The sequence below is a fragment of the Rattus rattus genome, chromosome X (genome assembly GCF_011064425.1).
Source record: "Rattus rattus isolate New Zealand chromosome X, Rrattus_CSIRO_v1, whole genome shotgun sequence".
Taxonomy (NCBI): Eukaryota; Metazoa; Chordata; class Mammalia; order Rodentia; family Muridae; genus Rattus; species Rattus rattus.
Window position 1 is genome coordinate 25,958,539 of NC_046172.1, and position 26,736 is coordinate 25,985,274.

Genomic DNA, 26,736 nt, shown 5'->3' on the forward strand with positions numbered 1-26,736 from the left:
TGACACACAAAACTAGCCAGTACAAGAACTACTGACGTAAATACAGATTAACTGATGAAAAACATCAAATCATTTATGTACACACACATACACACATAGTCACACACATAAAAATTATCCTTATTCAACCAAGATTCTAAAATAACTGTCAGTTTGAATATATGTGCCTGATTAGAATTGTCAGATAAAAAAATCAGAGAGCCCAGTAAGATTTGAGTTTCCTATAAACAACAAATAATTTTAGTATATGTATATACCGTGCACTATTTTGTATATATTTATATTACGTGTATTTACCTTGAATTTGAGTTTCACTGCATGCCTTGTAACTTTATCTACTCAAACCTTACCCAACCTTTTACTCAACATTTTAACCTTAGCCAACATTCTAAATGACTTGCTTGAGGAGAAATTACAACAAGAATAAAGTTCATCTTCTTACTCATGCATTCTGGTTTACCACCCCAAGCTTCTATACTGAGAGATAACCCTACCTTATTCTGCCTCTTCTGTCGTCTCCGGAGACGAAGGAACTCCTTGTGTTGCCTGGAGACAAAGTTCACTGCTGCATATTCCAGTAAGGCAGCAAACACAAACAGAAGGCACACTGCCATCCAGATGTCAATCGCTTTCACATATGAGACCTGAAGAACAGGATGGGGTGAGAGAGAGAGAGAGAGGAGGAGGAGGAGAAAAAAAAAGGAAGCTATGAAGGCTTTCAGAAAACATAATTCCACAGTTATGTGAATGGCACACATCATGGTCAAGGATTTTCTACTTTTCAGAAGGCTATTGCATCTAGTGCTGCAACAAATGGCTACTACTAGAAAAATGTATACAGAAATTGTGTGATTGGGACTGGACGGCACTATCTTAAGTGAAACAGGATCTCACCTCTATGGAATCTGAAAGTGTTTATCTCATAGAAGTTGAGAGTAGACAAAGTTTATTTCAAAGAAACTTCGAGGGATTAGAAGAGGTGCGTAAATGGATATAATGCTATTATTGGAGGAATTAAATAATTTTAGGTGGCATAGTATGATGAACATAGCAACAATGTATCATATATATCAAAAAAGTTAGAAAAAAGGATTTTGGATCAACTCACCAGAAAGAAATAATAAATGTTTCAAATGGTGGATATGCTAATTACTATGAGTTGATCATTTCTTAATATAGACATGAATCAAAATATCGTGCATTAGGATTGGGTGTATAGATCAGCAATAGCAGTCAGACTCAGGACCTTTGGGACTTTGGGTTCAAGTTTGTGTTAAATAAAAATAAATTAGCAAACATCATATACCAATAAAAAGTGCTATAACATTAAAATAAAGACAGGTACAAAGTCATGCCTTAGTATCACTTAGAAGATTAAATATAAGACAGATGAGACAATGGCCAAGCGTAGAGAGAGGGGCTTTCTGATCGTCACTGCACTGCAAGGATCCACTTTTCTACACATATTTTTATGATACAGGGGGAATCAAGTAGGAGTATTTTAACATTACAGATTCCAGACTGCCAAAGACACTTACCAAACTTCCAGGTGAATGTAAACTATTTAGTTCTAGTTTTTATGAATTTACTAAGTTTTTCTTCTTTTTCTTTTCTAAGTACTTGCTAGCTACCCTTTTAAGTATTATAGATGTATATAACTGCTAAATCCAATGACAATTGGATTATCCCATTTCCTGAGAAGAAAACTGGAGTAAAGAAGGGTTAAATTACTACCTAAGGGCACAAAACTAAAACTTGAAAGCCAAGATTCAAATGGGAATACAGTGTTGATTATTGTGTTTCCTTTCTAATCAAACATAATATGGTTCCTGGAGTCACATGGCTTATAGTCTCTCTTTTATTTAGACATTTTTGGCATTTAACTTCTTCGAATTCATCATTTCCAATGTGTGCACACAATGGACAGACACTGGGAACCACTCTGATTGAATTAGGGAAGAAGCTGAAGAGGAGGGCAATCCTGTAGGAGGACCAGCTGTGTCAACTAACCTGGAACCCTGAGATCTCTCAGATACTGAACCACCAAACAGGCAGCAAAGACCAACTGATATGAGGCCCCCAACACATATACTGCAGTTGACTGCCTGGTCTAGACTCAGTCAGAGAAGATGCACCTAACTCTCAAGAAACTTGAAGCCCCAAGGAGTGGTGAAGCCTGGTGGGGTGGGTTATCCTCTAGGAGACATGGGGGAGCGAGAATGGGATGAGGAACTGTCAGAGGGCAGACTGGGAGGGGGATAGACTGTAAAAACTATTAAAGATAATTTTACAAAAGACATCTAGGCTATTTTCAATTATGCTTCTCTGACTACAAGTTTAGTTGCTGTAAGCCTCCTAGTCCTCAAATATCTGATTGTCTCTGTGCTTATTTGTCACATCAGTTTTTAGATGAATTACAGTAAGGAATGTTATAAAAACAATCTCTTGAGGTAGAAAGTTAGCAGCAGCACAGAGAACAAAAGTACAAAGCCTAGAGCAGTGGTTTTCAATCTATGGGACACAACTCCTTTGGGGGTCACATATTAGTTATCCTATATATGAAACACATTATGAATCAATATAGTAGGAGATTACAGTTACGAAGTAGCAATGTAATAATGTTATGGTTGGGGATCACTACAACATGAGGAACTGTATTAAAGGGTCACAGCATTAGGAAGGTTGAGAACCATTGTTCTAGAGTGAGGCAGTAATACACTCTTAAGGAATGCTGATAACATCTCCAAGTTGCTTCATCTCACTGGTTCCATTCCTCAGCTGTCAAATAGAATCAGTCATAGTACCATGGTACCTTGCAGAGTAGTTTTATAAAGAAAATCATTCTATATATGTAAAGAGTTTAAAATAATGTCAAGGGTAGAATAAGTGCTATGAAGAGCCTTGTAATTATTTGACTACATATGCGTGTGATCTTGTTAATGGAAAGACTTCTTGGAAGAGAGAGAAATTAACAAAGGAAAGAAAACACCTATGACCTTATAAGAATGCAGCTATTAATACTAATTTTTTGAGGGGAATTTCACACATGTCTACTATATTGACATCATTTTCACCCCTTCCCTTTTCCAATTTTTCCCATGACCTTCCTCTCTTAATTTCATGACCTCTATCTTTCTTAATCTATATTCTCTCTCTCTCTCTCTCTCTCTCTCTCTCTCTCTCTCTCTCTCACACACACACACACACACACACACACACACACACACATACACATGGACACACACTCCTATAGAGTCCACTAAATCTTCCTTGTGTATGTTTGTTTAGGGATGAAGACTTGGGATTGAATAACTAATCAGGGGGATGGGTCCCTGAAGAAGACTGACTCCCCTTCTCTCAGCAGCCATTGATTCCCTGTAGCTCTTCATCTAAGGGTCAGGCCTCATAAAATTTCCCTCATCCATGTTGGTATGTTAACTGGTGTTGGCATGATGTAGGCATTGTCTAGGGCAACCATATTGTGAGAGTTCATAAGTATGGCTTCCCTATAATGTGTAGAAGATACTGTCTTAGAGCAGATGTCATGGTAGTGCACTTATTCCTTGTAAGACTGTTATCTGCTTTAAACTTTTTTATCTTAAACAATTGGAACTACTTGTCAGTTCCCTGTATATTGTTCCAAATTGGCCTAGTGCTTTGCCATCTTCTTCCCTTGGAAGGTAGCAATATTTTTACCAAGGATGATTATTCATACTTTGTCTGATTGAGACCTTTTCAGAATTTCTCAAAACCCATCAGAAATGCACCTCTCCTGGAAGCTTCCATAACCTTTCTCCTTTCTCTCACCTGGATTAAGAGATACTTTCTTTATTTTCTTATTGCACTCTACTTAATTTATCTATTCTTTTTTTATTTCCTTAGCCTTGTCAATAGACTGTAAACTTGCTTTGTATACATGTCTGGATAAGTTGGTCATTTGTGGAGGAATGGCCCTGGGCTGAAAAAGTTTTTGTATTACTTACACAGAACCTGATAAGTCATAGGAAAGAATAAGTTATGTATATGCATATATGTAAGCAACCATTAGTGCACAAAAAGGCCATCAATTTGAAAGAGAGTGGGTGGGGGTGTACAGGAGATTTATGGAGGAAGGAAAGAAAAGGGTGAAATGTAATTATATTATAGTCTCAAAAGTAAAAACAAGAAAGAATAAATTATGTGGAGTGAATAGATAGATAAACGAATAAGTGGATGAAAATAAGGAATAATCTAGCCATTTGCATGTCTCACATTAAATCAGATAAATCTAAACTATCACCTATTATCTAAAAATTCATATATTTGATGCTTGTAAGAGGAAAATATAAACACTTTTAAATTCTTTTACCATACTTAGAATTCCAGAATGTTCTTCCTCAGTAAGCAATAATTTGTCTTCCTCTTGTTCATCTGAAGCAAGCATATTCTATGATAACAGAACTTTACTAATCACAACATTCCCTGGTATATATTATTCAGATTGCCTGTAAATGTTTCAAATCTCATAATGAGAAGAATTTGTCAATGCCTGAGACATACTCATGTAAAGAATGAAGCCCAGTAGAGCTGACCCTCATTCACTCTCCTTTCCTGGTGTTTATAGCATTCAGGAATTTCTAAACCCCTTTCCCATCTCCCTTTGATCATCAGCAGGCTCAGCACACACTTGACTTTTTTTAAAAAGAGATGTTCATAAATGAATTCTTTCCCTTTCTTAATCATTTTGTTGGGCTCTCAGTTTTTTTTTTTTTCAAATTTTGAACCTCTTTCCAGTATTAAAGTGCTGGCATTAAATACATTATTCACATGGAGTTAGAATGTGGCGGGTGATATCTACTCCATATGATGTGATGTCCCTTGGTGTTGTTCTCTCAGGATTGAAATTCCTTTTTTGTTGCTTTTAACCAGTTCTAATGTCAGATTCTCTCCTTTTGGCTGCTAAGCCTCAGAAGTCTGTAGCTCACATCTTTTCCTGTCACATTCTCTTTATGATTCTTGGACTTACACGATCCCTTCCTGAACTACTTTACTACAAACCTGCAAGGTAGTTTTTCAATGGTAATTAAGCTCTCAAAATGCTTCTGTGACTCACCGACTTGGATTCCCTAGAGGGATTTTTATTTTTTAAATTTACTTTTCATTTTAGTGTTTCCAGACAAGGTCTTGCTATGTAGCCAAGCTTGCCTGGAACTCCTCACCATCCTCTCACCTCAGCCTTCAAAACAGTGGGATTATTGCAAGTCTCCTTTTAAGAATTAATTATGCCGGCAAGAAGGCTCAGCAGGTCAATCTGTCTACTGTACAAGCCCCATGGCCTCACTTTTGTACTCCAGCCCTACAGTAAAAGGAGAGAACCGATGCTCAAAGCTGTTCTCTGACCCCTACATGTACACACACACACACACACACACACACACACACACACACACACACACACACATTTTAAAGAAAGCAATTTCAAAAGCAACATGAAGACATGAAATGCATAACACATTCGTACCCTAGTGACAGATGAATAGCACCATAGTATTCTCTTTGAAAGGCAAATCAGAAGGTGCAAGGTGACTTAAGATGCATATTGATTCCTCTCAGAAGTTCTCTGATTTACCCCTGGGGAGTTTGTTCACAATAAATCGGGGCACAGTAAATCATGGCTCAAGGGCCAGATCTGATTCACTGAATCCCTTCCAAATATTTATTGAAACATAGCCATACTTGCTTAGTTACATGTTGCTCATGGCTACACTTATATTAAAATGGCACAGCTGAGTAGCTTTGACAAAAAGCAAAATGGACCTCAGAGCCTAAAACGCTAAGTGATTATTTTTGGAAAACTGTTTGCCAATCCCTAGCCTACAGGAGTTTAATGGGTAGAAGAAGGTGGAAAGGCAATGTTCTGAAAACAGAAGATGGTGGAAATCCAGTGATTTGCATATGCGGTATATTTTAGGGATGGGGCATGATGACAGATAGATAGATGTTGATTCTAGACTGAGAAGGCACTAAAGGTAGGCAGAGTCAAAGGTTTCTGTATCTTCATAAATACATATAAATGGATATTTTCAAATGAGGTACAGCTCTTACCATGTTTCATAAAATTCTTTGTGTCCAAAAAGCACAGATCTTATCAAAATGCAGCATTTTCCTTCCTTATGAAAATATCTCTCCTCTTGATATTTTCAACGTCCACACAGGCCTAGTTCTCTGTGATCAGATCTATGGCTCCTCTATGGGACATCATCTTCCATGTCTTGCATCTTCTCTAACTTTTCTGCTTTAATTTAGACTCTACATTGATACCCTCAATAAATCCACCCAATTCTATATATATTTTTTACTACAGTGTATTTGAGGGTGACAGAAGTGTAGTTGTTGTTTTTGGCGGTGTATACCCTACAGCAAAGGACTGGCCGACTTCTTGTGAATCTCATTTCCTGCACCAGTAGAACTAGATTTTCTAGTCCAGTTGAATACACAATGGAATGTGAAAGAAACTATGCATGCTAGTTGGGGGCCTCTAAAATTGAATCCCGAAGACGTAACCCTTCCCTGGATACCCACACTGGATTTCCTTTACTCAAGACAGCAGTCCATAAGACGGAAGAAGCCATTCCTCTCAAACACTCAGGCCCACTTCCTCCAGAGTAGAGTGTAGTGTAAATGAGAACGTTCATTCCTCCACTGACCAGCCTTTTGTAATTCCAAAGGATCCTCCAGGCATGACCTCTCCTTTGCTCTTGTGCTAATTCTAAAATGTCTACAGTTATCATTTGCAGAGTCAATTTAATTAAATGTCCCCCCTTCCATTCATTTCCCCGGAGTCCTCTGGATAGCAAATCTGCTTTTCCCATTGGTTCTTTCCTTGCCTTCACCTCTAGTGTTTCGTCTATTCAGACATCACATTTCTCTCTGCAAAGTTCCCCCTGCATTTACTCTCTCTTTCTTTTCTCTCTCTGTCTCTGTCTCTCTCTGTCTCTGTCTCTCTCTGTCTCTCTCTCTTTCTCTCTCTCTTTCCAACTTTCTTTCTTTCCTTCTTTCTTTCTAACTTTCTAACTTTCTTTCTTTCTTTCTTTCCTTCCTTCCTTCCTTCCTTCCTTCCTTCCTTCCTTCCTTCCTTCTCTCTCTCTCTCTCTCTCTCTCTCTCTCTCTCTCTCTCTCTCTCTCTCTCTCTCTCTCTCTTTCTTTCTTATTTCTTTCAAAGGTGCCTTTCTGGTCTGAGCCCTTAACAGGTAGACCTGGCTCATGTAATAGGTCCCTTTGCATTCAGTACCTCCTAGTGGCACTTTGCCCTTTTACTTCTGTGTAATGAATTTCAAAACACCAATTTCAATTAGAAACACACGGGCTTTAGTATTATTATGGCTGCCTCTTGCAGGCTCTGGTATTCACGATACTGTCAGTATGTGTCTGCCCTAGTTATTTAACTTTGTCCTAATCTTTCCTAACACAAACTTTGCTCTTTGTTTAAGCAATTCTAGTTATCGCTCCTCCCCACGGGAAGTCAACTCCCATTCCTTCTGACTCATTGTTTACATAGTAGTTTCCCTAAATTGAGGGAGTGATTTTTTTTTTTTTTGCACCTCAGGGGAAACCTGGCAATAGCTAGATTCTTTTAACTTGTTACAAACCACTGGGGAGGCACTACAAGTATGGGACAGGGATGCTGCTATGCATTCTGAAATGACCAGGATTCCTACAGCCACAAGTTCTTCAGTCCAAATGCTAGTAACTTTGAGTTCAACAATCCCAAGGTTAGGGAAAAAAAATGCTCCCAATCTCCTAATCCTTATGTCTAGTCCAGTAAGTCCAAATGAGGAATTATGCTTCCTCTCAAGGACACTTTCGGCGATCTCTGAGCTGAAGTGAGGGAGACCAGAACAAAGAACTTAATGCTGGATCTGAATTCCTGTTATTAGATTCAGAAATCTTGCTTTAACATTTTTGTGCCCACTGTGTAATTCTATACTTCTATTTGTTTAGATAATTTTCAGGAGTAGCTCAAATTCTATCTTCAATATGATGCTTTCTCTGTCCACTGTGATCTTATTCATATTTAGGTTTTATAATGTATTTATAGTTAGTTGACCCAGTTTAGTGTTCATGCATACATGTTGTATCTGAAAAACTCAAGTATAGAATATTTTCAGGCTAAAACATTCAATACCTTTCTATTTATGTCCCTGAGGACAAGGCTCTTGGCTGTTAGTAAGTGCCCCATAAGTCGCTGATTGACAAAAATTTTAAGAATTTCAGAACTTGAATTCTTTTTTCACAATTTTTACATGAAGAGGTAACTATAGAAGCTTATCTAAATGGAGCATAAATTAGTATTTAGTAATACTTTGGCTATTATTTTAGAACATGTCACCGGGTAGTTACTCAGAAGGCTGAGGTAGAGGATTTGTTAAGAGTCTGATATTCTGTATTGTATTCAACAGCCACCAAGTGTCAATTACCTTGAGTTGGGGACTCCTAGGTAATGCCTAAGGAAGATATGAGCCTAGGGATGGAAAGTTTAGCTATGGCCATACTTCTTGTGTGGCCGTAGTAGTAGTCATGCATTTTAGAGCTGCTTAGCTAATGGTGTTTCTGTTATTCTGGACCTGTTTTCACTAAGGGAAAGAAGATTTTTTTTATGTTTTTATAGCTTTACAGTTCATATAGTTTATGAACCTATCTAGTGGAAACATAGAACCAGTTGGTGGCTTAGGTTTCCTTGATGCTAAGCACCTATTTGTTTTAACTGCTGTTACTTTGGCATCGTGCTAGCATTCTTTAGTGGTACTTCTCACTGATGCTTTCTCAGTGTTCTTCATGTTTTTGAAAACTTAAGAACATTTTCTACAGCCAGTGTTTTATCGATGACTCACTCAACTCAATTTCAAAGTAGGAAACCAAGTTAGGAGTTTATTTACCTGACTCCTACCATCTGTTTTCTATATCCAGATGTTACAGAATTTCCCAAGACAAGAGGTCATTTATTGATGAGTTGGGTTATTTTCTATCCCACATTGATACTCTGGACAAATTATGGGTAATTATTTTACAAGGACTACTCTCGTGATTCCTTAGGCAAGCATTCCCATAGGATAGGGTGCCAAATAAAGTACATTCAGAGGCACTAGGCTGACCCCAGAGATCTGTGACATTCCTTTACAAGCCAAAAAATGCATTGTTTATAAACATGTATGGAGAGTAGTTTCCTATAGTAGAGAAGATTCATAAGTGACTATGATCAACAAAGCATTAGATTTAATAGAAAAGAAACAATGGTATTTATAGGACAATCATAATGTGCCCAGCTATTTTTCTTTTCTTTTGTGTGGGGAGATAAAAAGGTGTTTGTCTATCCTTGTGTCCAAGGGATATCAGGCTGTGTGTACATGGAGTGCCTGAGAGGAAAGTCAGTTACTTTTCTGTCTCTTACCTTATTCTCTCGAGAGGAGTCTCCTCACAGAACCTGAAACTCACTCAAGAATGGAAAGGAATTTATTAAATGCACAACAAAATCATATAACACAAGAAATCCTTTTTTTCTTTTGTCTCTTATCTACACTCATTCATTATATCATCCAAACTAGACATTTGAATTAACTGTGATGCCAAAGATTCATGGTGGTGTACAATTTTGTCTTTATAGTTCCAGGGCCAAGTTGTGATTTTTACTGCCTAATTAAAACAGCTCACACCTGCTGTTTAATGCAGTGAGATTAGATTTCCTTGGCAAAGACATATAGTGGCAGAGTTGACTATCTGGTCTATGCCAGTATCTCAACCCTCATGCATTTTCTCTTCATAGCTGATATTCTTGTTGGAGTCTAAGCAAAGTAATTTACAACAATACAGCTATCGTGAAAGTGTTGTTTGCATCAATAGCCATTGGGTGGCAGTACCTTCAAGCCTGGCATCTGAGTGAACCAACCAGTTACAGATTGTACTGAAAACCCATGGGAATCAATTTGTTTGTTCAGCATTTGGGTTGCCGAGTCAGAAAACTATTCAATGTGGTGTAACAAAGCCATGTACCCATGTGAGTTTTGAAGAGGGAAAGGGTGCTAGAAGAGGACAATACCAGACAATATTCACTGTGCCATGAATGCATTCTGCAGAAATACTCCCTCAAGTTTTCTGCAAATGAGGCATCCAGAGAAGCTAAAGCAAGGGCAGCATTTGCTCTTGAGAAGGGGAAAGAAGCAGGACTACAGAAAACATCTCCACAGTGCTTGCATCTGTCACATTCTATTCCATTCTCAGCTAGTAGGAATATTACCACTCTTTCCTCACTAGGACTGCACCTTCAGACACAACGGTGATGGATGTTTCTTCTCCAGTTGGTCAGGAATGAGAAGTTAGTGGGAGGTCCGTAGCTAAATGGCCACTATTTAAGAAACAAGTGAAAAACTGAAGAAAGAGAGCTAGCTATTTTGTGTCAACATTAGAAAGTTGATCTTAGGTAATGAGAAGGTGAAGCTTTTTTTTTTTTTTTAACTAGATAGCATTTCAGTCAGTGCATGTGTGTGTGTGTGGTGGGGGATAAGCATGTTGAGGTTTACCCAATTTGTATTTTAATCCTACATGAATGGTCAATAGACTTGGGAAAATGACTTTACTTTTTGGAATCTCAGTTTCTTCATAATGAGGTACAGGTTTCAGTCCAATGGGGTCTGTAAAGGATTGAGTAAGTTGCTTTCTGAAAATCTTGGCACTCACTTGGCAGTTTGTAGATGCTCGTTTGCAATGGTTTGCAAGGGATGCCCATCTGATATCATTGCATAATTTAAAACTTGCATAATTCAAGGCAGAGGGGAATTATTGTAAAGTTGAATCTCTTTCATTTCATGTTCTATGTATCCATTAAGACTTTATTAGTATTTTTCCTTTGTCCTACTTAAAATTCACACAATCTAAGTTCACACAGAGGTGAATCTCATTGTAGTGACATGCTAGAAGCCATAAAACAGTATATCAGATGATACTGTTACAGAGCAATAAAATTACCATCAATAAAGAACTTTCATCACTCAGTTCAGATTTTTTATCTCCTACTATAATGATAAGGAGTTTGCTCTTTACAAAAAAAGGCCAATGTTTGAGCTGCAATTTATAAATCAACCTGGATTGACCTGAAACTATGTTTTCTAGTTCATTGACCTCTGGGGAACATCTGTGTCTATGAAGGTGAGTCTGGAATTACTCATGGCCTCTGGTTTCACTCAATGATACCATCTACAGTGAAAAGAGCTGAGAGGGTGCACACAATGGCATGAACATGTTAACCTACAGAACTGTTAACCTACAGCCAGAGAAGATGATAAATACTCAAAGATAAGTACAGCATTCGCTTGCTCTTTCAGCAGTTCATGCCACATGTTCTTTGGCTGCAATATCCATTCATTCATTCATTCATTCATTCATTCATTCAAAATCTCTATCCTAACATAGGCTCTGATTTTACATGTATGAGCAAGGGAGGACAGAAGAAAACATTAATTGTGAACAAACAACCACTCTTGGGCCTAGTGATATAGTACTGTTGCTAGGATTTACTACTATATACAAGGCCCCAGGTATAATCATGAGTCCAGCTTTTATCACCCAAGTCAGGTGTGGTGGCACATTCTTACAATCACCCAAATTAGGTGGTAGACACAGGAGGTTCAGAAATTCCAGGGAATTCTGTCTCAAAAAATAATTCAGTCCTGTTCTTTAGATTATACTAAATGAAATATTTTCGAGTGGCACTTTAGATTTATAGTGATTACAAATGTTTTCCATCTTATAACCCCTAAACTGTGGGCTTGATGAGAAAAAAACCATGAAAGAGCTGAGAAGTCTTCTCCTGAAATGTACTTATTGATTCAGGATTTATAAGCCAATTCCGTCCTCCTACAATGAGATGAAGTGGCCATATTAGAAGGGTAGCATTCGTGACACTTCTCAGTTTTGATTATTTCTGAATCTCAGAACCTTACCAGAGTAGATGGGCAAGTGGTAAGTTAGAAAATATATACAAGCTCTCCCAGTTCCTATAGTGTGCTCACAGTGGTGGGCAGTCTGTATAAGAACAGGCCCCATTGGCTCATATATTCAAGTTTTTGATCCTCAGTTGATGAACTATTGGGTAAAAATTCACCAAGTGTGCTGCTAAGGGCAGGGTTTGAGATTTCAAAAGACTTGGACATTTCTAACGGGCCTCTCTCTGCTTCCTACTTGCAGCTCAAGATATGCACACTCAGCTTTTCCTGTTGCCATGCCTTTCTTCTACCGTGATGGACTTTAACCCTCTGAAACCATATGCTCCATTAAATCCTATCTTTTCTAAGTTGCCTTGGTCATGGTGTTCTGTCACATCAGTAGAAAAATGACAAAATGCAAGCTGATTTTTGAGATGACTGATGGATAAGTTATGTAGAGAATGTGTGATTGTGGGCTATAATCCAGGCCTATATTAGAAGTCCAGTTTAAACTACAGTGCCAACAAAGAAATGAAACAAAATCACGCCATTTCTTGAAGATGGCCTTGCACCTCGCAAGTTAATCCTGGGGACAATAGAGCCTCTTTGCAATAAGATTCTCAGCAATGCACTTTGAAGTTCCTTTTGCCACGGGATGTGGCAGTCCAGGGAGATAAAAGACAGAGTCTCCCTAATTGAGTGTTGAAGAGTATTTCACATACAAATCATTATTTAAACTGGATTGCCCTCAGTGGCAGCCAAGAAGCTTCCGTATACAGTGTCTTCTCCCATTGCCTAGTTGACCATTAGTGCTATGCTTAAATGTGAAATCAAGCATGGAGACTTGAGGTCAGCATGATATCTCCACAGGAGCCCATTTGATAGAAACTTGCTTTGGTCTTGACTCTGGGCACCTGCTTAGTGTCTTTAAACTAAAGCTCTGAAGCTAATCAGCTACTTGCTGTTTCAGTGCCTTCCTAAGAACAGAATGGAAAATTCCAAACCCTCACCATACTCCAGGTTCCACGCAGAGGAAAAAAAAACTCAGAAAAGAGCTACAGGTCAATCAGAGCTTGGGAATTAGTGGGACGAAGCCCCAGCTGTGTTGTTGATCTTTACTTTTGTTAGCAGAAATTACTAATATTTCAGCTGGGTCCAGTTCCTGCAGCTGGGTAGCATTTTTATGCAATTCAGCTCCATATTTCCCTGCTCCTCCCCCAAACAAACAAAAACAAACAAACAAACAAAAAACCCAAAGCAAACCAAACCAAACAAATACCAGAAGCACAAATCACTCACTAATAATTAGATGCATATTTGCAATAGACACTAGACTGGGGGGGGTCTGTCATTAATTAAAAACAAACCCTAGAGCTTCCTGAGGAAAATGACAAAAATAAACATGTAAGTTCTTTTGAAGAAATAAAAGAAGACCATACCATCAGGTGGCATTATTATTGTTTTTCAGTACGAAAGAGAAATTGTGAATAGATTTTTCTTGGGCTCATTGAGCATATCAGTTTCTAATATAGCAGTTGCATACATATGATTCAGAAAGCGGACATCAATTTGAGTCTCTTAGTAGAAATCAGTCATGGAGAATGATAGAAACTAAGAGGAGGGCAGCAGTGAGAAGATGCCAGACATACGGGCCTTGACTTAGCCACTGTAGGGTTTGCAAACAAACCACAGCCTTTCTCCACTCTTGACCACACTTTTCTCTTTCTGAAATTCTCCTTTGTAAGATTTTGTGATTCAAAGGAAAGAAAAGGTTAGGAGAGAGAAAACCAAGTCAGCAGTAGGGTGGAGTTCCTCCAATATTTAGATGATGAGACCTGACAGTCCTAGAAATAGCCTCCAGACCCCTTTCTTTGCCTTCTTAATGCTTTCAGTGTCATCTGATAATATATATTCATTGAATGTCTCACCATGACAGGTTATAATTTGCCAAAAATGTACATATTCAAGAAAAATACCCATGTAATACCATAACGATCCTTCAAATGATGAGGCACAGTGATATAATGGATTCTAAGTGTTAGCCTTTGGGTATCCTAATCCTGCTTTGGTTCTTTCTAGCTAAATTACTTGGCACATAATGGCTTTGTGCCTCACACTTATCAAATACAAAAAATAAGGAAAATAAATGGAGCCCACCTAATAGATTTCTTGTAAGGGCTTGAGCACAATAACGAAAATAGCAAGTAGGCGTCCTTAACTGGGCTGTTATCTTCTAAGTGCTCAAGCATGTTAATTCTCATCATCATGGTGAAATTAGCCTCTTACGTTTCTATAATATCATTAGAGTCAATGCTTGGAGTACTGCAAATTAGTAAGATTAATTAATAGTTTCATCCAATTTAAGATCTTCATTAAAGTTAAATGTGAGAGTCAGTCTCCTGTGACTTCTTCCTGGATGGAAGCACGTAGGAGATTTAGGAGCAACTGCTCTGTCCTGAAGTCAATGTTGTCAGCGTTGGGGGCAGGGGATAATTTTTCTCCAAAGAATCTTATTTTAAAATTAATCTTTGGCCTGAAACAGCTGGGTTTCACCTTTCCATTTCAAACTATTAATTTTCAAAATAACTGAATGACATTATGCCTCTAGAATTTTCAACAAACCTGTTGTAAATTCCAATTTATATTCTCTTAAGTGTCATTAGAAGTAAATTTATGCCCGTTACAGTCTATAATTTAATTTTTTCCTTGCATAAAACTCAGGCTTTTTTATATGTATAGGATTGTGGATAAAAGGGAAGGTATGGACCAACAATGAACATGGAAATATTAGGGTTTGTATAATTTTTAGCCAATCCAATCTAACTATAGGACAACACAAATAATTGTTACTGTATATGTTGCACAGGGTACAATGACTTTTCAAAAATTTTAATATATCACTCATTTAACGTCTACATAGGATTATGAACATAGTGAATAAGAGATATCAATATGTTCCCCCAGGATTAAAGAAATTAGTAAAAGCAATGCTAGAAGCTACGGAGCTTGGCTCAGCCTTATTGCTACTTGTGACTTTGTGGTGAGTAACAACTGTGCACATTTTCACGCTGCGCCAGCACCGTTAATATATGGCATTAGCGGGTTGTTCCCAACTCGGCAGACTCGCTGGCCCAGAGCTCTTGAAATGTCTCCATCTGACTGGCCAAGTTCCCTTGGCGAGTTGCTGCCACGCCTTCCCCATGAGCAGCCAAGGGAATTTGGTGAGTCGGTGGAGAGTTTCAAGAGCTCTTCTTGGCCGGAGAGTCTGTCGAGATGGGACCACTCCGCTAATGCCATGTGGCCCAACGGGGCGGGTGTTAGTGTGAGATGGTATTCCATTATTAATTATTTACCACTTCATGATACCAGGTATGCGCCCCGCTCCCCCCCCCAGTCTTGTCTGTTGGAATTCTTTCTATTCCTCTCAGCATCTTATGACATGAGGATTTATATGAGATTCGGTATCTAGGTACCTTGATAATTCCCGCTAATTCTCCTATGGGGCTTTTGGGTTTTGAAACTGGCTAATAACACAGCAATCACACAACTCCAAAGCAGAGGCACATCTAGATCAGCTAATGGAATTCTCTCATTTCTTCAGATGAAGAAAAGGAAAGGAAAGCTCATGGCTGAGTTTGGATGCCTTCTATAAACTGATTGCACATATTTCCATAGCACAACTAGGCACGGAAGTGGAAAAACTACTTGGAAGATTTATTTAGATGAAAAAGCTCTCTTTGGGACATATGTTATGAAAAACTAAATTGATAGTGACAGCTTACTGCTAAGTACTTTAGCAAACCGTATATTCAATTGGGATCCACCTAATCAATTGAAATCTTCATAGTGGAAAGGGAAAAAAGACTAAGAAGTGACTTCATATTGGATCCAGAGAAGTAATATGAAATTAATGGTGCCTTTAGAGTTGGGACACTGAAGGTAGGTCTGGGTGAGGGGCGGGAATAGGGAATACTGGCAATGAACACTGTCCACCTTGCCTTTTTTCTCATTGTATGTGGAATGATGCTGTGATATTGACTCACATCTGACTGTCAACATGGTGCCTGCCAGTGTCTGGAAGATACCTCCAACCTACCCTTAATATTTTCATCCATTTTCTTTCTCTCACCAGTAGTATTTTCTATGGGAAATCCTAAAGTAGGAAAAGCAAAGGACATATTCAACTAGCTATTCAACAAATGACTCTGAAGTCCTTCTATGGGTAGGAAGCTGGCATGTTCTGAGGACACAGCAACATATAAAACATAGCACCTGTTCTTAAGGGCCTTATATGAATGGTAACTAAATGTGCAACTATAATCCAGTGCAACAATTCAAAACAGCAGGAAATACAGTTGATAAAGAAGTAGAGATAAAGGGAGCCTGACTGGCCTTAGACTGTGCTAGATTTGAGAAAAAAAACCTTTAAAAAAATCTAGTAAACTAAGTGAACATAAATTGAGAGAAAATTGATGATACATATAACACAATTAATGAAGAAGTTCTTGTGATATTTTTGATAGGATATATTCACAAAATTCAACCACATACTTATATAATAGAGATAACTCCTAACATTTAAAAAATTGGAAATAATATGCAAATATTTTCTCATAGGAATATGAAAAAGCTTGAAGTAAACAAGAGCAAGGAAGCTCCAAAAATAAAACTCTCACTTTGTAGGGAATAACAGGTTATTTTTTAACACTTAAACAAGAAATATGAAGGACTATTGCATAGTATCTAGAGATAATAAAATGGTTTATATCATCGAACCTGCATTCTTTGAATGAGATTTATGTCTAATATGTGTATTAGTGTACAATATGGTTCACTATAGTAAAGTAGAAAGAATTAATAAAGACAAAAAACAAGAATGTATATGTGAGAAAAGTCAGTTTCAAGATAAGTATAATAAAAGGTAGTTCTTAAGATAACTAAATGTATATTAAGATTAGTCAAGAGAAAGGGAATAATATGGAATAAGCAAGCTAGGTAGAGTGACACATGCCTATAGTTCCAGTAGTAAGGAATCTATGATAAAAGGATTGTGAGTTTGAAGCCAGTTTGACGTAGAGCTGCCTACAAAGTATGAACCTATCTCAAACATATCAACAAATGAAAACAACAAAAAGCTATAAATATGAAAAAAGATTTGGTAGGGAGGCAAATAATAGAAATAGGAGAGAGGTTTGGGGTTATAATAATAAAAATGCATATTATAGGTATATGAAATTGTCAAAATACAAACTCTATTAAAGTTATAAAAACACCAAAATGATAATGGTAAGAGGAAAGAAAATCAAGTTATAAGATACTATTTTGATTAGTTTATACATAGACATTTGTGAACCTGGATGAAATTGGAAGTTTCATAAAAACAAAACAAAAACAAAAATAAAAAAAACAGAACAACAACAAAATAAACCTGTATTTTATGTGAACTGATTTCAGACAAGGTTTTTTTAATTAGTTCAGACATTATGGGAATCAGTATGGAAGTTCCTCAAAAAGTTGAAAATGGGACTTGAATATGATTTAGCTGGACACTTGTGAGTGCATGTCCAAAAGAACCAAAATCAGCTTGCTATAGAAAGTTGTCCCTATCTTGGTCTACTGTTGACAGTGTAACACACACTATCAAGCTTCTACTGTATTCAAAACCTAACACCAGAACCAAGAAAACAAAGATGAAAACCCTCTAGTCGGGAGCAGAGATAAGGAATCATGGCTGAAATCAGACATATTGTGGAAAAAAAGAAAGTTGAATATCTATGAATGTTCCAGCACTATCCAAAATAATAAGTTTTGGAATCAACTTAGGTGTCAATCAATATGTGAATGGATAAAGGAATTTATATATATATATATATATATAATGTATATATATAATATATATTATATATAATAGTATATACGTCATAGGATATTATATATATATATATATATGAAGTTTTTATTCAGTCATTAAGGAGAATAAAACTGTCATGTACAGAAAAATAGGTGAAACTAGGTGAAAATGAAAAGGATGATTGAGAGATAAATGGATAATAGAAAGGGTGAATATAGTCAAAGTATAGTATATTTATGTACAGAAACATTGTAATGAGACCAATTTTTGTATAATTATTATATATTAATATTAAATTTTCAGTAGGGTAGACATGAGAACAAATACTTGGATAAAAACCCAAGATAATTTCTTAGAAGAAACAATGAAATTTTTTAAAAGGTTATTAATTGCATGATTATTTCCATAGATATACTAATATTAAATATTTTAGTAATATACTTTCCTATTACAAATTATCCTAGCACTACTAATTAAATTTCACTTATTTTTAATACTCTGTTGACTTTTTTGCTAAAATATATATTTCAAATCATGAACCTCCGATGTTTATTTACCATTTTGTCAAATAACATTTTCAATTTGCTTACAAACCAGATAATTGGTGCCTCCCAAGGTCTTCCTTGAATGGATAGCTCTGAAGTTGGTATTGATCTCTTAGGAAGTCTATGATTTTCTATTCAGATCTCTTAGTGGCAAACACAATTAGGAATTCTGAATTTTGTGGATTATATACAGGGTAATATGACGCTTAAGGTGTAGATTTTATAAGACAGACACCAACCAGAACTTAGGCAATAATTACCTAGTTATCAAAGCAACACAAGCCCAAAAAAAATCTGGTGACATATTTTTTTAATAGTTTGATTCCCTTTCAGCTCAAATTTTGCTGCTGAAGTCTGTCTTTGATATTTCTTGGTTCTGAACAGTTTGAATTTTGAAGTTATGTTTGAAGCATTGTTTGGCCTAGGATATTTTACTACACTGTGTATGTAGTTACACTGGACTTGGGGTATGTTGGGGATTCTATGTCCTGTGCCAAAGCAGTATCTTCCATTGTTCACTCAACTAAGTATTATAAATTAACACAGTACGCATTTTCTGAAGATGTCCTGCACACCAGTCATGATTTTAGATGCTGTGAGCTATCTGAAGAATAGATGGGTGTCGATGTTAGCCAGCTTGTGGTACCATATCAAAACACCATAGTTAAGTGACTGATGCAACAGACATGTATTTTCTTAGGGTTTTAGAGGTTTGAAGTATAAAAAAAGGCAAGATGATGGTAGGATTTATTTCCTATGAAGGCCTTTCTTCTTGGCACTTTTTCCTGTTCAACTTGATTTCATGTGGCCTCTTTATGCATGCAGAGAGGAAGTGATCTTTGGTGTCTCCTGTTCTTTCTATAAGGCTATTGGAGCTTTTGACATTAAATGTTAATTAGATCCAGAAAAGAAAGCTGCATTTGGGGAACTCAGGGTTGAAAATGAGCCTTTTGACAGGACAGCATCACTGTTAGAAAGTTCTTCCCTCATATGGCACACAGTATAGTAGAATGTTAATACAGAAGGACTAAATACTTATGTTTCAGAGATTTCAGTCCATAATCCTTGACTCTGTTGCTTCTGCTTTCTGTAGTGAGGTAGAAAATATCAGGGTAGTAAGAGCATGTTGAAAAAGAGACTGGGGATGAAGAATAACCTTCAAACACATGTTACCAGTGACCTGTTTTCTCCAATTGCACCCTATATCTTAACATTCTCATCACCTCCCAATACCAGCTAGGATATAAAACTCAAACGGAACTGCCAACTGGGACCAAGTGTTCAATCCAGGAGCCTGTGGGGAACATTTTATACATAACCACAACATTCCACCCTTGCCCCAACCCCAAAGCTCCCAACTGTCTTATAATGCAAAATATATTTAGTTCATCTTTAGGAGACCCTAAAGTCTTCATAATTCCCAAACCCTTCAAAAGGTCCAAGACTCCTCTGAGACTTGAGGCAAACTCCTAGTTGTGGTCCTATTTTATCTTCCCAGTCTTGGGTTATAATAATGCTCAGGTAGAAATGCACTGTTTAGCTGCATAGTGTGAGACTTGAGACTTGTGTACAATTATATTTTATATATGTGCAAACACATAAATAAAATAAAAGAATTTTGATGTCACTTTTACATTTGCTTTTTGATGAAGGGGTTTTTTTGGTTTTTGGGGTTTTGTTTGTTTGTTTGTTTGTTTTTGATATCCTAGGATCTAGAACAAACCAGATTAGAATTACCTGTTCTTTCAAGGTAGAAGTCTACTATGAACTCATCTTGGTCTGCAATCTAATGAAAAGCACAACATGATAATATCCTAATATGATAGATTCTTGCTTCTCACATTTGACCTAAATTCTTGATAAAAAAGTTCAATAGTATTAATTTGAAGTAAATTTATGATGTTCACAGAAATTGGACATTTTTTTAATGGAGAAAGACTCATGCAACTACAACTAGTATCAGGACTAAAACTCAGATGCCTAGGTTGTAATTAAGTCAATTAGACAACCCAGCTATATTGGAGGCATGGAATTTAGAAAGACAGTGATATTATTATGGTCATTATGTCATTCTATCCAGAAAAATCAAGAAAACCAACCGAAAACTACAACATTAAGATAATCTAGCAAAGTGCCAAATTTTAATAAGTATTAATCCATACCCTTTGTTTATCAAATATAGTGAATAATAAATTAGTAATAATACCAATTTAAAAATAATGAATTAACAAAAAATCTACAAGCACATAAAAGTTGGTTTTATCAAATAAAAAATGGTTTCTATTTGGACATTCGAAAGGATAATATAAGAAGTTTTGTTCTTTTGAGTACATTGAGCTCCATAGAGACAGTGCTGGGGCAACTAAGATCCGGATAGGCACTGGGCGACTCTGTGGCTCATGGAGGAAAATCAACGAAACATGGACAAAGGAGATCCTAAGAAGCCGAGAGGCAAAATGTCCTCATATGCATTCTTTGTGCAAACCTGCCAGGAAGAGCACAAGAAGAAGCAACCAGATGCTGCTGTTAACTACTCAAAGAGTTTTCCAAGAAGTGCTCAGAGAGGTGGAAGACCTCTCAGCTAAAAGAAAAAAAAAAGGAGAAATGCAAAGACATGGCAAAGGCTGACAAGTCTCGTTATGAAGAGAAATGAAAACCTACATTCACCCCCCCCCCAAAAAAAAAGGGAAGACAAAAAAAAGTTCAAGGACCCCAATGCACCAAGAGGCCTCCTTCGGCCTCTTCTTGTTCTGTTCTCAGTACAGCCCCAAATCAAAGGCGAGCTTCCTGGCTTATGTGTTGGTGATGTTGCAAAGAAGCTAGGAGAGATGTGGAACAACACTGCCGCGGATGACAAGCAGCCCTATGAGAAGAAGGCTGCCAAGCTGAAGGAGAAGTATCAGAAGGATATTGCTGCCTACAGAGCTAAAGGAAAACCTGATGCAGTGAAAAAGGTCAAGGCTGAAAAGAGCAAGCAAAAGAAGGAAGAGGAAGATGATGAGGAGGATGAAGAGGATGAGAAAGAGGAGGAAGAGGAAGTCAAAGATGAAAAAGATGATGAATAAGTTGGTTCTAGCGTAGTTTTTCCTCGTCTATAACCTCCTTGCATACAACTCACTTCTTTTAAATTAAAAAAAAATGAAATGTAAGGCTGTGTAAGATTTGCTTGTATTGCTCTAATGTGTTTGTAATCAATAAATAAAATGTTTACTTGTTGAGAGCAATGAACGTAGGAGCTTGTCCTTTAAAATATGTAGTTGGGAAAAGTTAAAAATACTTCATGTGGCTATTCCTGTTAATGTATTGACTATTTATACGAGAAAATAGGTAATTTTTTTGTAAATTACACACACCTAAATCTATCTAAAATCTGAACATTCATATTTGTGGGAGCAGGGGCTGAAATTCTTACCAGGGTGAATTTGCTTTCTGTCTCTAGTCACATTTGAAATGCAGTATTAAAAATGAATTAGCTTAAGTGAATTGTGTTGCTCATCTTTCTGTGCAATAATATACAATCTGAAGTGGAGAAAAAATAGTAACTAAACTTTCTGGGTTCTGAAAACAAAAGACTTCCTCCTTTAAATAAAAGCACCTCATTGATGGTGAATTTTCATTGGTAAATATTTCCTGTATATGTGTCTGTGTGACTGTATGGGTTTTGTTCTAATTAATGACTTTGAGAGAGATCTTGGAATGTATAATTCATTTTCATTTATTGTGAAACAACAGAAGGAATTATAGTGACAACCCAGAGAACAGTCAGGTGCTCTTAGAGCTTAATTTTATTTGCTAATACTTCAGTCACTTAAATATGTTCAGAAATGAAAAATCATAAAATATTAAATATAGCATTAAAAAGCATGTAAATATTTATATTAGTATTACTTTTGTTTGTACAGAGCAACTAGTTTTTATGAACCATAATCTTAGGATAATAGTCTTAGAAATTATTAGAAATGTCTGAGAAAATATATAATTATTAGATTGTGGATGATCTTGACAAATCTTTTCCACTTTCCAATTATGTTTTAATAAAGCTGTCTAGTCTTTAGAGTTTATTAGTTTCTCTTAGCTCTGTCCAACAATTGTCAACTTCTTCCCAAGTGGAAGAACACCCTTGGTTTAGTTTCTTTGATTTCAGTTCATCTAGCTTATTTAGAATATTACAACTCTTCTTCTTTGGTTAATGTGAAGCATTCATTTGAAGCAAGTGCAACCAAAACTAGTTTATAGACTAAACCATCGAAAAGATAGACACAGTGTCAAGAGTTCAAGATCATAGTTGATCCTGGGAAATATTTGTTTGAACATGGAAGCTTTTTAAACACTATTAAACACCTTTAAATTTGAACAATTAGAGGTTTTCTTTTTATAAGACTAAAGAAGAGTTGCTAGCTTCTAAATAAGTTCAAAATGTATAACTTTGCCCTAGGAAGTGATGTGATCATTTATTCATGTACCATCATTAAAGATTAGTAAAATACAGTTTCTATTTTATTCTGATACAAGAGATAGGCATAAAATCATAAATAAGATGTAGTCTTGTCCTTAAAGAATTTATAGTCTGGAAAATGAAAGAGGGTCTGTGTTTTCTTTTATTCATGGATTCATATTCTTTAATTATTATTGTTTTATATTTGTATATGTACATGTACATGTATATGAATATATAAATGTATAAATAGAACATGTTGGATTTACTTTGTGCTGAAGCTAACTTCTTGAGATTGGATAACATATTAGGGGGTTCATCCCTAGAAATAAAAAAATGATCATTCTCCCTTTCATCAGCCATTAATTGACTAGTTATTACTCTATGGGTGGGGCCTTGTGAGATTTCCCCCACCCACTTAGCCATGCCAATTGTTGGCATTATTATTCAGGTCTCGTTTAGGTGGTCCTATTGTTGATATTTCATGGGTGCATCTTCCCTGTCATATATAGATGACACAATGCCACGGGGTAGTTTTTCTGGTCCTCTAGTTCTCTCAGTTTTCTACTCCCCTATTCCCTGGTGTTTCCTGAGTCTTAGTTGGAGATGTGTCAGCTGGGGACGGATATGCCACAGTCAGTTGTTCTCTGCATTTTTGCCCCTTATACATTTTTGTATTGGTAGTGACTACATTTCAGCCAGTGAAGTTAGTATGTTCACCAAAGAACTTGAATTAATGTCATATTAGTATATTCTCTTTTTTTCTCCATCTTTATAAAATTGGGTATTTCTTATTTACATTTCAATTCTTATTACCTTTCCTGGTTTCCAGGCAAACATCCCCCTAACCCCCCCCTTCTATATGGGTGTTCCCCTCCCCATCCTCCTCTCATTACCGCCCTCCCTCCAACAATCCCGTTCACTGGGGGTTCAGTCTTGGCAGGACCAAGGGCTTCCCCTTCCACTGGTGCTCTTACTAGGCTATTCATTGCTACCTATGAGGTTGGAGCCCAGGGTCAGTCCATGTATAGTCTTTGGGTAGTGGCTTAGTCCCTGGAAGCTCTGGTTGGTTGGCATTGTTGTTCATATGGGGTCTCAAGCCCCTTCAAGCTCTTTCAGTCCTTTCTCTGAATCCTTCAACGGGGGTCCCATTCTCAGTTCAGTGGCTTGCTGCTGGCATTCACCTACATATTTGCCATATTCTAGCTGTGTCTCTCAGGAGAGATCTACATCCGTTTCCTGTCGGCCTGCACTTCTTTGCTTCATCCATCTTATCTAATTGTGTGGCTGTATATGTATGGGCCACATGTGGGGCAGGCTCTGAATGGGTGTTCCTTCAGTCTCTGTTCTAAACTTTGCCTCCCTATTCCCTCCCAAGGGTATTCTTGTTCCTCTTTTAAAGAAAGAGTGAAGCATTCACATTTTGGTCATCCTTCTTGAGTTTCACGTGTTCTGTGACAACTCCAATGTCTCATGGATTCTTACACTACCCTAATCTCCTCTACTATTCCTCATATATGTAATATATGTAATGTTGGCTAGTAACAGCAGCACTATAGTTGCTACAACAACAACAACAACAACAACAACAACAACCACAACCCTATTTCTTTAAATCCTATGCAGTCTGTGAGGAAGACATGCTGACGCATATAATGAAGTAAAGATAAAAATGCAAAAGTATCAGCTTTTTGGAGATAGCTCCTGAGGGACTTTGCCAGAGCCTGACCAATACAGATGTGAATGCACACAGTCAAACATCGGATTGAGTGTGATGACCCCAATGGAGGAGTTAGGGCAAGCTGAAGGAGCTGAAGGGGTTTGCAACCCCATAGGAAGAACAACAGTATCAACCAACCAGACCCCCAGAGCTTCCAGGGACTAAACCACCAACCAAAGAATACACATGGGGGAACCCATGGCTCCGGGTGCATATGTAGCAGAGGATGGCATTGTCTGGCATCACTGGACGTGGAGACCCTTGGTTCTGTGGAAGCTTGATGACCCAGGGTAGGGGAATGTTAAGGGGCTGGGGCAAGAGTTGGTGGGCCGGTGGGGGAGCACCCTCATAGAAGCAGGGGAAAGGAAAATGGGATAGGGTATTTCTGGAGGGGAAACCTGGAAATGGAATAACATTTGAAATGTAAATAAATACAATATCCAATAAAAAAGCTTTTTGTAGGTTGACAATAGTTAGCATTCAGCGGTATGTATCAAGTTACTGAAATACACATTAAGTGGATTGACAAATATAACATAATGTTGCAAATAATCTTAACATCAATTTGTTGCAAATTGTCTTATTTCTTTTTAACTGTTACAGGTGCTAGGACGATCTCCTAGAGTAAGATCCAGTAAACATTTTCAGTTAAGTGATAAACAGTAAATTTTTTAACCTTTGTGGGCCATATAGCCAGTTTCACAGCTAAAAACCATATCTTTGTAATGAAAAAAGTAGTCATAGACATATGTAAATAAATGGATATGATTATGTTACAAGACAAATTATATAATAGGTTGATTTGGACATTGGTTCACCGTTTTCTGATCCATGATGTACAAAATTCACAGGGCCCTAATGGAAATTGACAGGATTAGGTAACCTTCTAAATGACTAGCCTGCCTACATGGGAATTTTATTCACTTATATTGGATTCAAATTCTGGGTCTGTATTCATTCACCCTATCTCATTGGGTAGAGGAGTTAACTACACTTCCTATCTTTGATTACTCTCTCACCTTAAAATGGCAGAAATTTATCTGCCTTTCAGAGTGGTGATGGACTGAGAAAAATGTATAGCATGGTGAATGTAAACACACCAATGACTACTGCCTTCTTCTAAGAAAGAGAGTTCTGTGTTGCTAGGGTAGTCAAGCCCTCTCATACACTCAGCAAATTCAACTTTTGCCATTTGTCTATTGAGAATTGCTAGATGCTCAAAACACAGTGGAATGACTTACACCAGAAATAACACATAGCTACTCAAGAGTGAAAAAAAGAGGATTTGGAAAGAAGGATGAAGGGATCTATAGCAGACAAGAAAAAGAGAAGGAAATCCAACCTTGAGTGAGTTCTAGAGTGACATGTGCCAAGTTTGAAAGACATAAGATTGGGTGTGACTCTGAAGCATTGCTTTTGGAGGTTGCCTGGAGAGATGTGGATAGCTATGTAGAAAGATGAGGAAGGATCCCAGGGAACACTGCTCTGTGTTATAAGTGAAATTCTCCTGGAACTTTTAGAATGAATGTAATAAAGACTAAAGCTACAATTTAATTTCACAGTGTAGGACTTTGAATAAAACCACTTTATTGCTTGGCCAGTAGGCAGTCTAATTTTATAGGAGCTATATAAGGTCAGTGAGCATAGAGTTTGATACGGAATAAGAATTCAAAATAGTAACTATATAGTCTTTATGGTAGTATTTAAACCTGATGAGGGGGATATAAGCAAAAGGTTCATAGAAAGTAGGCTATTAAGCAGAATTTTGTAGGATAAGATGTTTCCTTAGACACAGAAGCAACACAAATGGGCTCACATGGTAGATTCAAAAGAGCTAGAATTTAAGAGTTAGTGCAGCTGCTTTTGCTTGACTTTAAACAAAATATCCAAACTATGTATGTTAATAAGGAATACAATACTCAGTGTACAGGCAACACTAAATTTGACAACAGAGAAAATACTTAAAATAGATATGAAATAAAATTAATGTTCCTTTATATTAGTAATGTTATTTATAGTTAAATATTTAACCAAGGAATGTATGAAAAACAGTAGACCTATCATGACATACTTATCAATATCACGAACATCAGTCATAATTTTAAGCTCCTTTTAGAAGCTAATGTTTTAACTAAGGTTTTAAAATTAAGATTTCTGTTTTCTTTTTTAAATTTACATATTTTTATTTTATGTGCATTAGTGTTTGCCCTGCATGTATGTCTGTGTTAAGG

At 37.0% G+C, this 26,736-nt stretch overlaps 1 protein-coding gene across 1 annotated transcript in view; it reads right to left on the reverse strand.

The window, feature by feature from the left end:
• Positions 1-26,736, reverse strand: part of Glra2 (glycine receptor alpha 2) — a 220,317-nt gene that overhangs the window by 44,313 nt on the left and 149,268 nt on the right. Inside the window, 1 exon segment of the mRNA XM_032889979.1 lies at positions 495-644. Within this exon segment, the coding sequence (XP_032745870.1) occupies positions 495-644 (150 nt within the window).